At 38.3% G+C, this 13,715-nt stretch overlaps 1 protein-coding gene across 2 annotated transcripts in view; it reads left to right on the forward strand.

The window, feature by feature from the left end:
* TMEM135 (transmembrane protein 135) overlaps positions 1 to 13,715 on the forward strand; it is a 160,362-nt gene that overhangs the window by 87,157 nt on the left and 59,490 nt on the right. For both annotated transcript variants that reach the window (XM_032099118.1, XM_032099119.1), the window contains one exon: positions 11,333 to 11,379. In XM_032099118.1, coding sequence (XP_031955009.1) covers positions 11,333 to 11,379 — 47 coding nt within the window. The remainder of the gene's footprint in view (positions 1 to 11,332; positions 11,380 to 13,715) is intronic.

Consider the following 13,715-nt stretch of genomic DNA (forward strand, 5'->3'; position numbering starts at 1 on the left):
TCACTAGCTAAAGCTGGTCCGTGTGCTTCAGAGCGATACTTAATGAGACAGTTCAAAAGGGCAGCAGGTGTGTTCTGGAGAGCAGCAAGAAATCAGTCAAGCTCTTTGGTGTTGTATTTGAAGATGTTCATGTTGAGTCATTTTACACAGTTCAGTGAACTGAGTGACCTCATGATGTGCTTTCCTTCATGTTTTCACTTATCACAAGAAATCTTTGCACTTGTTGTTCATCCTTTCCTGTAAACCAAACCAGACAAGTCTTCTAAATGTACTTGTGTTGTGGCTCCCCAGGCAAGCCAAGGTGAGGTAGACTCTGGTGACATTTTGGACTAATTTGGTGCTGAGAATTATTTGAATGCAGTATTTGGGGGTGTGGGGGGAATCTCATACCACTTTGAAAATATGATGGTTTTGAAGATTCAAATGTATAGGAGTAATTTTACAGGAAAGAATATAATCGATGTATACTTTTAGAGGCGTAATCAACTGTATTAAATGCAGATGTTTCATTAGCAAAAGTGTTTAAATAATCTTTTTTCTCCTGTAGGTAAAAATCATATGTATGATAAGCCTTTACATTTTTAAAAATAATTTAAATAACTTAGTTAATTTTTCTGTAAACAAAAATTCGTTTAAAATTTTTTTTTAAGTTATTAGTGGAGTAAGACATTTTTCAGATGTAGGTTTTTCTCATGGCATAATTATTTTGGGCTGCATTGAAATTTGGAACATGCATACTAGAAAAGAGTTGAACTCACGCCATGTTGTACTGTGTGCTCTGTGTAGACCTGGTACTTTTACTCAATCTTAGCTGTGTTTCTGCAGCAAAATCAAGTGTGAAACAGGTAAAAAAATCCACAATTAGCAGCAGTTCAAAATTTTGTTTAAACATCTTATTTGTGTTATGGTCTCTTTAACACTATATTTAGCCATTAGTTAATGCATTTTGTATGTGAAAAAAGCAGTGATACTGTGCTTGATGGCTCTGTGGTGTAGACTGGAAAAGATAGGAGTGAGAGAAAGTGTTGCAAGAAAGATCAGACTTCTCAGGTTTAGATGCTGGAAGGTTTCTCATTTGAACTTGTTACTTTATCACTCAGGGGTGCTTGCTGAGTCTCTCCTTACTGAGTAGAGAGAGTCTAGATGAAGGAGAGCTTAAGGTAAATCCATAGCTCCTTAGTTGACATGAGATAAGGTGCGTTCCCTATAATGTAGTATTTTTCATTATTTGCGTAAAATAATGAAGAACTTGAAATTTTTGAGTAGCTTCCTGAAATGTGTCCAGAAATTTGAAACAACTGAGTGTGGAGATACTGCAGTAATGTCAAGATCTTATTAAATTCAGCTGTCTGATGAACTGGGTGACCAGTTACAAATGCAGCTTATCTCCCTATTGTGACTTTCTCAGGTTCCTGGTAATTCTCAGGGTACTCCACCATAGTCTTGGAATGGGTGCTTTCTGCAGTTATTTCAGTGGATAGCACAGCTATTTTCTGGAATCAGATTCTCATTAATTTTTGTAGTAATGATTGAAAATGAAAATAATATTTGCAGATGAATTGGTTTAGGTCTTGATAACCAGCTCTTAGTTAATTATGTCCTTTTCAAGAGTTTTTTAACTCTCTTTATCCAGGTGACCTCTTTCTTTGAGGTGTTTTGTGTACAGTTGTGATACTGTTTGAATGTGTCCTCATTTATATTTTTCAAAAGTTATAAAAAATAAAAATCACAGTATTACCAAGTGCCACAGTACTTCTGAAGTTCTCCAGGAGCAGACTCAGGAGATTTGGTAAACCAGGTACACATTATCTGTCCCTTCCCTTTTCTCTCCTCTCCACCTTTTCCTACTGGTCTGATACCACTGTGTGGATGCAGTTTGCCATTGGGAATTTTATCCACCATGATGGATGCCATGCAAAATGTAATTTGAAGGTCTGGGACAGCCTTTGTGGCAGCCCTTCTTCCCCTGCTCCCAGCCGGTGAAGCTGTGTGCAGACAGCCATCCTACCTTCCCAGAGAACAGCAAAGGGTGAGAGAGATGGGGGTGCAGAGCAGAATATGGCAGGGATGTAATATAAAGGAAATTTTGATGTTTTTAGTTTTCAAATGTTGTGTTCTGTTTTGGGATCAGCAAAAAAGTAATGCCTCTAGGCATGAATAAACATTCATACCTACTTCTAAATATCTGAGAGAATATTTAACAATGACCAAAGGGCATAATCTTTTATTAACCTTGTTGCACTTCGCTTATGTTGTTTTGATCATATTTTTTTCTCTGTTGTGATGGGAGTAACAATAGCAGAAAGAATAAAAATTAATCTGCCTTATTAGTAGCATTCTCTGCTAGTGCCAAGACTTTTTCCTGAACCTGTAGGTGTTGTGTGCGGAAGTGGGTGACAGATCTTCTAACATTTAAGTGATTGATAGTAAAACAAACAAGACAAAATTACAACTGCTGGGAGAAAGAGGAGTATAATATAATCTATACCGTTTATCCTAATCAAGGTGTAATAGAGTTCTGTAATGGAGGAAGCGTGGATGTTTGCTGATGTGTGGGCCTTTGCTGTGTAATCTTTTAAAATTAAGTACTTCAGTAAAACACCATTATTTTCCCACTGATTTCTGTATCAATTTTGAGCTTCTGTTTCTTAGGTCTAAGAATATTATAGCTTAATAAAGAGATAGGGAAGGCCCTGTGAATCGAGCTAGAATGGTTTATAATAGTGCTTCTCATAGCTTCTGCTTAGCATCTCTTCTTTCCACTCAGTCTCCATGTAGGAGGTGGTTAAAAGGACCACCAGAGGGGCTCTTCAAAGCAAAACTAGTTGCTCTCTGAAGCAGAGCTGTCACCAGCAGCCTGAGCCCCTTCCCTGGCTTACTGCAGTGATGGGGATGCAGGGTGAGAAGGAACCTCCAGCACTGGGATGGAGTAGACATCTGTGGCGAGAACTCAAGTCCTTCCTTTCACATGCCACAAGAGTATCTGTACTTTCTCAGGAAAATTCACTGGAAACTAATTCCATCGCAGCATGAACTCCTCCGTTCAACAGATAACACACTCTGTGCTTTCGCCCCCTCCAGTCAGTTCTGATTCTCTTTCCAACATGCTCACATAAGTACTACTTACTGAGAGCCCTGTTCCCCTGAGGAGCTGACTGTGTCTTTTGCTGACAGCCAGTGTCAGCTGTACAATGTGGAGGCTCCTGTCTGCAGAAATGTGAGAGGCATTTTAGCTTATCAGTTTAGCTGTTCCCCCTCCTCATGTTCTCAAGGGGACTCCTACTTGCAAAGCAATACGTGTAGTTCACAATGTTAATGAAAACTCTGACAAAATTGTGGAGAGATACAGGAATACTCATGTTAAATGACATCATATACAAGGTGCCAGGATTTATGCACAAACATAAATAATGATCATAATTTTAAAATATTTTTCCTCACTTAGTAAACACCAAAATGCTGCTGTATATGTATATACAGAAATAGCATTTGTTTTAGGTGTCTGTTGGTTGTACAGCATTTTTAAGAAAAGAAATGCACAGTTCCTGAGCACATTCCTTAATGTGCATTTCTCCTGGCTCCATTGGTTTCCTCAGCCTCTTCTTTGCCCTGCCCACCATCTCAACCGGCAGAACAGAGGGGGCAGCTATGGGCATGGGCATGCGGGGCGGGAAGCTCTTGAGCACAAAAGATGACTGTTGTAGCCAAATTACAATAAATCTGAGCATGCCAAAATTTTTAGTGATTTTAAAATTTGTCGATCTAACTGACTTCAATTATCAAATACACCACTTAACATAATAGTTAAATGGTTGCAATAGTGGAGAAACCCTGCTTTTTATGTCCCAATTATCAAAATAGATAATTTATTTCTACCTCTTTAACCCTGTCCCTTTACTAGCTGTTAATGCTTATCTGAAATTCATCACATTCTGCTACTTTTCAGAAATTTCACCAGTATGACTCATTACTGGATACAGTGGCTTTCATGATGCTGCCTTGCAAAGTGCTGTGCTTATAATATTTTAATACATGTACTTCACAGCAACAAAATTATTTCAACACCTGTAAGCTTTTAAAGACAAATAACTTGCAGTTCCTTTTTGGATACTAAGGTAATGTTAAACCTTCTAATTCTTCAGTGATTGTGAGCTCTGGAAGAAGAAGAGACATATAAGCAGAAATTCTCATGGTGGAGATGAAATCTTGGATGATATTTGTAACGTGAGCTAAGCAGTTATGTTCAGAAGCCTAATACAAGACATCTGTACAGACTACTAAGAAAATTTATTGGGTTTTTAGTATTTGCTACATTTGTAAAGCTCTTGTAGGATAAGTAACCAGATTTAAATTTCAGCTTACATACGGATTTAATACTTAGAGATGTTAGTTAGTTTTCATTTGCGGTGTGGTATTTCAAGTATATCACTAATTCTGCCTTTCCAATATAATTTGAACACTTCACAACTAATTCACATTTATTTGTCAAAATTATAATGAAGTAAAGTTCAAATCATGCCGGTTGAATTGACTGTGTTGTTAGTATCAGGCTATGATTTGATCTGGGTGTGGCTTAAGCTGTCTGACCCTGCCCCTATTAGTCCTTGAGAACAGAAAATAGTTGCTTTCTGGTGGGTCACGTCTATGACTTGTTTTTCTGTGCATCTCTGTGCCAGCAGAAGACACATGGAATAATCAGCAAAAAAAAGTTGCTGGAGGAGGAGTGATGACTGCATAGGCTGATGTTGCCTGAAAGAGCTTTGTGCAGTTTCAACTTGAGCTGTGTGCATGGCCCAGCAATGGGCAAACCTGCACAGCAAGATGTGTAGCCATCATGAGGAACGTGTCAGGTTGTAGGAGGATCGTAGTGACCCAATCTTAGATTTTAAAATGTGTATTTGAAGTGTAGATTTTTAAATTGAACTCAGTACACTCCAGTGGTATAATACAAAACTTCTGCTTGTGTTGGTGATGAAACTGCAGTTTCATTTGGCAACTGCTTTTTGTGCTTCAGTCTCTCAAGCCTTGTGCATGCTTGAAAGCAGTGGGCTCTCCTTGGAAGCTTCCAGAATGGATATTCTGTGGCTCTGTCACTGTATGTTGTAGCTCTGTTTGCTGTGGCTAATAGAATATGAAAACTGGGGGAAGAAACTTGACAAGTGTTGAGGAAACAAACGAAGAATTCTGAAATGCTTAGTTATAGGTACGTGTGTGTGTGTATATATCTACACGGAATTTGTGAACTAGAAAGTTGAGGGTTTAATTTTTTTTTATTCTTTGCTGTTCTTCTGGGACTGGCAGGTGCTCCCAGTCTTGGCTCAGTTACTGTCTGCATTTGCCAATTGTAACCTTTTAATCATGATCCAACAAGAGTGCTTTAACAAGAACCTATATAATCTCTTGTTTAATAACACATACTAGTGTTTCTTTTGATCTTATCAGCCCAGAGATTGCTTCAGACTTGCTGGCAGAAAAAAATCAGGAGCCTCTAACAGCTGAGTGTTGTAGGTGTAGCTGAACTGGCCCTGTGCCCAATAAGTACCTGACGAATTGTTTTCTGCATTTTCATAAAGCCTATAAATTTTACAGCAGCAGCAATGTTGCTTCAAAAGTTGCTTCAAAAGTTACTTAATTTCAACTAGAAAAATAATCATGTGGATGACCACAGGTATGACAAGAGTTTTTGCCATTGCTTTTGATAGCTCATGAAGTTCTCCCCAGATATGCTGCATTTCAATTAGAGAAGGAGAGAAGGTGTTATAAAGGTTTTGATTTGACAGACTTGACTATAGAAAGAAGATAAAACATTGCATCCCTTGAAATGACCAGAGAGATGTGGCTCCATTTCAGGATTTCCATTGGCATATCTTTTGGGATTATTGGAAGTTCGAGCTTGGTGAAGGACAACCACCATTTTCTCTTAACTCCTTATGCTTTCATACAAAACCAAATAACCCATTTTCAGTGTAAAATATCTTTATTTTAAAAACTTCATTAATGACATTTCTGTACAGGAACTGTGTGACTTCTTTAATAAGCAGTGGCAATGCTGAGAATTGGAATAGCTCATTTTTGCTGCTTGCAGCAATACTTAGGAATTGAGGAGTGTTCCTAATAGAAAAATAAGGGATGTTATAAAGATATTTAAATGGAAATTAAAAAATAAGTAAATCACAATTTTTGATTAGTGTGTAAAAGAGAAGAGATATTATATGACTTCACAGGAACCAGACAGTGCCAACCCAGCAGGTACAGACAGTAATGTTTGATGATGGTTGCACGTGTTCGGTTACAGCTGTTGGATCTTGGACTCAGAGTCTTGGCTATTCCAGATCTGTACGTGCTTGAGGAAACTCAGAGTGCTTTGCATTCCCCCTTGGCTCCTTCTCTCTCCCTGGGGGATTGAAAAACAAGGAGCTTGTGGTTAAATGTAGAGATGGTTGAAAACACCCTAGCCTTGTCTAAAGCACTGCTTGGTGCTCTAAGGTGCCATCTGTGGGACAGCACTGGCCTTGGAGAAAGGAGCAAGGGACCCAGAGACACAAAAAGCTGGATGGTTGCAGTAGGGTTGGAGCTGCTGCAGGATTTGGGAGTATGTTTTCCCTTCAGTCTTCACTGTATTTTCACTACACCTTTAGTAAGTCGTTTGACAGACCTGAAGTATATAGTTTTATTTGACATTTATTCAATAGTGAAATTTAAATAAAAGTAACAAATTCAGAAGCTTTTGCTGAAGTCTACATATGCATATTTTATTATTTGTAATGCATTTGTTTTAAAGACTTGCGTCAGTAATCCTATTGTTATGAATGCTGATGTGACAAGACACCATAAAATCATTTAGTTGGATACTGATCAATACTGGCTGGTGAATCTCACCACACTGCATCAAGTGTACACAAACCAGTCTAATCACATTGCATTAATTAATCTTGGTAAGCAGAGAAAAAGTTGCCGTTTTACTAGTCTGAGTTTGACAAGACTTCAGGTTCTAGCTGTCATTTGCAATTTTTTTCTACCAAATTAAGGAATAGTTTTTAACTCCTGCAGGCTGGTACTCCAGCTACCTTCCTGTCTTCTCTTGAATAAGCCTCAGGCATTAACATACTGGCAACAACTTTAGTTTTATAGCAATAATGTAGCATGAGCATTGAGTTGCTTTTTGTATCTGCCTCTCCTGGGGTTTTTTAGCTCACTAACTGGTGGGAGTAGAGTTGTGCTCTGGAGAATCTACCGTACTTGCCCAAAAAGAACATCAGTCTAAGAAGTGGTGGAAGAGTGATGAGGGATGCAAGTGATTATTACTTACTTAGGACAGTAAATAGATAAGTGGTTTGGAGAGCAGGAGAACTAGTTCAGTGCTCAGGAAAAGAAAACCCCTTGCCAAACGCATGGCTGATGTCATCTAGTGTTAAGCGGCTGTATCAGCCTTCCTTTGCACTGTGTAAGTGCCATTCATGGCAGCAATCTCAGAGGTATAGCTGATGCTCTTGGCACCTCCTGGGTTTTGGGCTGAAGTTCTCCCTTTTAGTCCCATGTAGGTGACGATGTAGCTGTCACGTTAAGAACTGCTGTCTCAGCTAATGGTGACTAATTCCATCAGGTAATTGTTTACTGTGGTAATTTCTTGCCTGCGGCATTAAATAATGGTGAAAAATAACTATTTATATTAGTAAGAGTGGTCATCAGATCAGATTTTAAGAGGCTGAATGTAAAGTGATGTGGCTTCTGCTTTCATGTAAGTTCTCTTTATACAGCTTTTGGTGTCTTTGTTGTCTTTTATATGACTTCTGGTATCTTTATCTAATTACTCAGAAAGGCTGTGATTTCCATCCCTTTTAACGACTAGAAAATGACAGAAAATTGCATGCTTTTTAAACTAGCTATTTTGTTATTGGAAAAGATTAACAAATATATTTCATAAAGACAGTTCATTGATTAGGATGTTACATACTGTGCAGGTGGAAAAGAGATATTCCATACATATGTATTTCCTGTGCCATGGAGTACAAGAGCATTACATTAATCTGCATGACTAGTTCCATTATTTTAATTTGTTTTGTTTTGGGTTTGTTGGAAGGGAGTTTGCTTAAGAGATAATCTTAGTGATAAGAACCATAGAAAGCATTTTAGTAAGACCAATAACACATCTTGAAATAAAATTTAGGAACCACAAGCAAGTGTAGCTTTGGGGAGTTGCTGTTAGTGATGATCTTTTTTTTTTTTAATTAGACCAATTAATATGTATGGAAAAACCAGAGTGGCTTTTGGGTACAACAAATCATTCTTCATGTCTGAAGTAGGGGTAAATTAGAAAAATGGACTGTGTAGTCAAAAGTCCCATGGAGTATCTAACATGATCCCTGGTAATAATAGCTGATATAATAAAAGGTAATGCAACTACCATGCTGCTATTCAACTGTGTGTGAATGTAAAGGTGAGAGGGGGCTTATAACCTCTAGCAGCAGAGACAGCAGTAATCTCTTCTGTGGATGAAAGTCTTATTTTAAGGAATAAAAAAATATGCAAAATAGTTGGGGTTTTCTGCATCATATATTTTAAGAGTAAAGATTTTTAACCAGCTGTACAAAGCTCCTAGTTATATATATCCCAGTTATATAGCTTGTAACTTTGGAAGAAATTGGCTGAAGTACTAATTACTGAAGGGGCTTACTTAAACTGGGTTTTTAATTTTCCATGGTTTTTACCACTAAACCTTCCCTCAGACAGACTTTAGCTGGCAGTTCAGTTTTCTGTAGCATGCAGCCTTCAGGATCTAGGAATAGTTGCTTTGTTTTTATCAAGTGTAGCTGTACCTCTCGCATTCATTGCAAATTGGTTGATCAGGAAGGTGATGGTTTTCAGGCTTTATGAATATATTGGAAGTCAAGTGTCATGTGCCAGTGGTTGAAGCTGCCTTAGGTCTTCTGTGAGCTGCTAGTAGCACTATGCAGTGTTGGAAGTGTAGCTCCAACACTCTGGGTGCTTCTACCAGCTAATATCACGGATCTGCCCATTTACCTCCTTCTGTCTTCATTAAATATATTATGTGTACTTCCAGTGCTTTTCCTTTTAATTACAAGGTCTGTGTTACTTTATCACAGGCTTCAGTCCTTCTCTTTATTCTGGACGTATGGAAGAACCAGCAGCCTCCAATCAGAGACCTCTTGTACCCCAGGAAATCTGACTGTAATGGAAATGCTTAAAGAAAATGCACATAACCTCAGGATTGGGTAATGTGCGGGAAAAGCCTGAATACACAAGACTCAAGTAGTTTTGATAGTTTTAACATTGTTATTTTCCCTTTCTTTGGGCCAAGATTTTTATCTGGCTGTGAGGGCAAGTCATTTGTGAGCTGCTGCTGCTGTTACTGGGTCAACTGCTGTCACCAGTGTAGGCTGAGGGCATTGGAAAGCAGCTTTGCAAAAAAGAATTGGGGGTCCTGGTGGACACCAAGCTAATCATGAGCCAGCAAAGGGCCCTTCCAGCACAGGAGACCACTGCCAGCAGGCTGAACAAGGTGATCTTTCCCTTCTACTCAGTGCTGCTGAGATACATCCGTAGTGGTGTGTTCAGTGCTGGCTTTCCCAAGCTGAGAAAGCTGGGATGCTTTAACCTGGAGAAGAAAGCTCTGAGGGCATCTTAATGATGCATATAAATACTTGTTAGATTATTATCAAACTTACTGGGGAAAAAAAAAGGTAAAAAAAGAATAAAGGAAAAAAGGGCAAGAAAAATACTATTTAGTGAACTGAGTGTTTTTAGTATGCAAAGGCATACATATTTTTTCAAATTTTGTTTTGTTTTGTTGTCTCCTGCCCCCCCCCCCCATCCTCCAGAAAACTGGTTCTTTGCCATTTCTCACTTACTTCCCAACATTGTTGCTCAGGCTGTCAAGCCTTCTCCCTGTGTCTCCAGAAAAACCTCAAGAGAATTGATGGTTGTTGTTTGATTGATTAAATACATTTTGAACTTTAGAGGATTAGGGCAGATTTTTTTGAGTAGAATTTGTGTTTAAAAACAAGTCTGCTTTTGCTGCTGGTTTGAAATGAAATATACCATTACCCTCATTAAATACACCTTTGCCCTAATGATTTCATATAAAATGATTTCAGATGTTCACATTTTTGATGCAGATAAATAAAATATGATAGTTCTGATGAAGGAAAAGGAAAAAATGGGTAGTTTACAAAGCAGATGTTACAGTGTCTTGTGTGACCTAGTTTTAAGTCACCTGCCAGAGGATTTATAAAAGGGAAATGGTTTCATTTGTAAGGTTTTTTTTTGTTCTGAAAGTCATTGTAAAGATTTCCTGTGCAAATTTTTGTCACTCTTTCTGATCTGTTTTAACACACAGCAGCCTCCTGTTCTACAGGTTTATAACCTAATTTGCACCTCTGCCACCTTTTTCATTTCTTCTCACATGAGATGTCTGTATGGTCTTATGATCAAAACTTCTTCAACCCTTGAAAATAGGTGCAAATACTTTCTGAAAGACTTGCAATATTTCTGTAAGGATTTTGCCTCCTAAATGATGGTATGAATATGAGCCAGTATATCTAGAGCAAAACAATATTTTCTCACTTGTGAGCTGTACCTAACAAAAATGGAGTGGATTAAGGCAGGTTTCTCTGAGTTCCTCTGCGGGTGGTAAGGAGGAGGTAACAGCTCTAAGCCCCAGCAGAGAAGATGGCAGAAGGAAGGACATTCCCCTCTCAGTGCTGGAGAGCTGCTGAGTTTGCTCATTGACTCTTGTATGATGACATTGATAATATAGAGCGAGATAGGATTGTTCCATGTGAGTTTAGCACTAAGGTAACCTACTGTAAAGGATACTCTTGATTTGGAATAGAATTAACTGCTCTCAAACTGGCTGGAAAGCAGTTCAGCAGAAGGAGCTGATTATGCAGACATTTTAAACACCATGCCTTTTAAACTGAAACAATATGATATTTGAATAAATCACTAAAGCAAAGACTGCTAAAATATGATGTTTAAATTTCAGTTCTAATATTTTATTGTTGAAATTCTGTTGTTTTATACTTATTTTATTACTTGGTCTTTTATTACAGACGCTTTTAAGTGGTGCCATTTGCTGTGTCTGTTGTCCCACTACCTTGGCGTATATTTCAATTTTTTAGCTTCTACAGGAATCGCTCAAAGTCCACTAGAAACTAGGCAATCCTTTTGGGTGGACTCAGACAAGCTTTCATTCTGGGCCCTCAAGCACATAAATAAAGTGTAGTTTTATAGCAAAAGTTATAAAATCTTCATGATCCAGAACATGCAGTAGTAGTGTGTTATGTAATAACACTCTTTCTCCTTCTTGTAGGTCCTTTTGTTCTGCATCACAGCTGCTCTGTTCATGTTCTTCTTCAGGTATGTCACTGGTATATTTATTTATGTGGTAAAAATTGTTTAGAACAGTGTTTCTTAGAGTTTACTGTTTTTTGGTATTCATGTGTATATTGTATATTCTTCACTCAAGCGGAGTTGAGTGGAGTGCTTCTGTGGCATCACCCACTTCTGTGAACATAATTGGGCTAAAAAGGGAAATGCCAAGTCTTCTGGGGAATGTACTGATTACTTAAGGAGTTTTATCTCCTAAGTATGACCCTGGAGATCTAACAGTGTAAAAACAACTGAAATCTGCCTTTCATGGCTCTTTTCAAGAGCTCATGGCAGGAAGATCACATTTTCTCTTCTGGTAAAAATAGAGAACAGGAAAATCAAATTTTGTGGTCTTAAATAATATCAAATATTTGATATTATTTATTTTTTAATAAAATCAAGTATGTGATATTATTAAAAAAATGCATGCAGGTGTAACTACCTTCTTTCAATTTTCGAGTAAACTTGTTTCACATGTTTTCACAAGCTTTGAATTGTATTCCTGTTTTAAAACTCACAGTAGTGGGAGATGGATGAGACACTCATTTTAATGACTTGTTTCTTTCTTAGTTTGCAATATATATGTATGTCATTTATCTTGTTTCCCTTTAAATACCAGACCTCTCAAATTTTCTTCATTATATCTCAAGTTGGAAAGTTGCTTTTTAAAGTAACCTTTGACTACAAACCTTTGACTTAGAATTTTCTGCGGCATGCAGCCATCTATGGTTCTTCAAGTATGATCCCCTGGTAATTGCAAAACTCTGGAAGCTGCAGCTTGTTTTTCATAATTCCATTACTTACGGATATTGGCCAAGAACAGTCTGTGGATAGAAGAGGGCTGTTAATTTAGGGGATTCGAAGAAATGTTCCTCCTTTCATTTATAACCCATTAAGAACCTTGCATTGGCAGTCTTCTTGCTTTATTTTCTTCTACGTCCCAGAGTGAAACCATAACAGCCTCAGAGAATTTGTCTTGTAAGGTTCAGGTTAAACACCTGCCTGCATGAATGCTGATCGAATGAGCTCAGAGCACTAAAATTCTGGTCAATACTATAAATATTGTATGATCTTGGAGGAAGCTAGTTGTCTCCTATTTATGTCTTTGGTAGTGAACCAAAATTTTCTCTCTAGTTTTAGAGAGAACCTGCAATCACAGGTCTGCAGAGAGATCTGCAAAAATCACAGAATCCTCAAATAGTTTCGTCTGAAAGGGAGCTTCAAGGTCATCTAGTTCTAACCCCCCTGCCATGAGCAGGGACATCTTCTACTGGACCAGTGCTCAAAGGCCCGTCCAACCTGGCCTTGAACACTTCCAGAGACGGGGCTTGTCAGGGAAACCGTTCCAGTGACTCACCACCACAGGGTATGCCACAGTAAAGAATTTCTTCTTAATATCAAATTGAAGCCAACCCTCTTTCAGTTTGAGGCCAATACCTCGTCCTGTCACTACATGCACTTGTAAAAAGTCCCTCTCCAGCTTTCCTGTAGCCTCTTTAGAGGTGAGAACTGACACAGAGCCCAGACGAATTTGGTGTATTTTTCCCTGACCTGACACAGAAACACTGGCAGTTGAATGGGCTCCAAACCACTTTCTCTTCTAAAATAGTGACTCCATGCCAAGGCTGATGGAATATCCTGTTGAGCAATCATCAACAACATCTAATTCCTTTTGTCTTTGTATTTTAACAGAGGAATTAAAATAGATGATCAGATTTAGTTTAATTCTTGGGGAGAAACATCTATTTGTAAACACCAATGAATGTGCTAAGACAAGGTAAATTTGTCAAAAATAATTAGCACAGACTGGTTTCTGAGGTGGGTTTTTTTTCCTTTCTTGGTGTAATCAATATTGTGAGTAGGACTTCTTCACAGTGTGCTACTTTTCTGAAGAAACCAGGTTTAGAGGGATCTGGGTGAAAATACCTCTGGGTATGCACAGTCTAGTCAACTGCTCAGGGAGAAAAGACAGCGGAGAGGTCACTTAATAAGGCCTCAGAGTTGTCCATTTTTCTGGACTGGCTGTGACTGTGAGTTGGTCGCTGTCTGAACCCATATGGGAATTAACCATTGATCCCCTTCAGTAAGATTTTGGACAGCCCTCGGAAAAATCCTGTGTGGAGTCCCAGGGAAGGCAGTCTTCCTGTCTCTGTTGCCATTTAAAGCAGAAAATAATTGGGAGAGTCATTAAATTACATTTCCTATTTAATGGCTCAAAATCACTTCAGCTTTTTTCTTAATCATAAGTGGATCAAACTGACAAAATCACATTCATACTTTTGGAATTAACACCTTATTCAAAGTCAGATCTGTTTGGCTTGTAG

The sequence above is a fragment of the Corvus moneduloides genome, chromosome 2, assembly GCF_009650955.1.
Source record: "Corvus moneduloides isolate bCorMon1 chromosome 2, bCorMon1.pri, whole genome shotgun sequence".
NCBI lineage: Eukaryota > Metazoa > Chordata > Aves > Passeriformes > Corvidae > Corvus > Corvus moneduloides.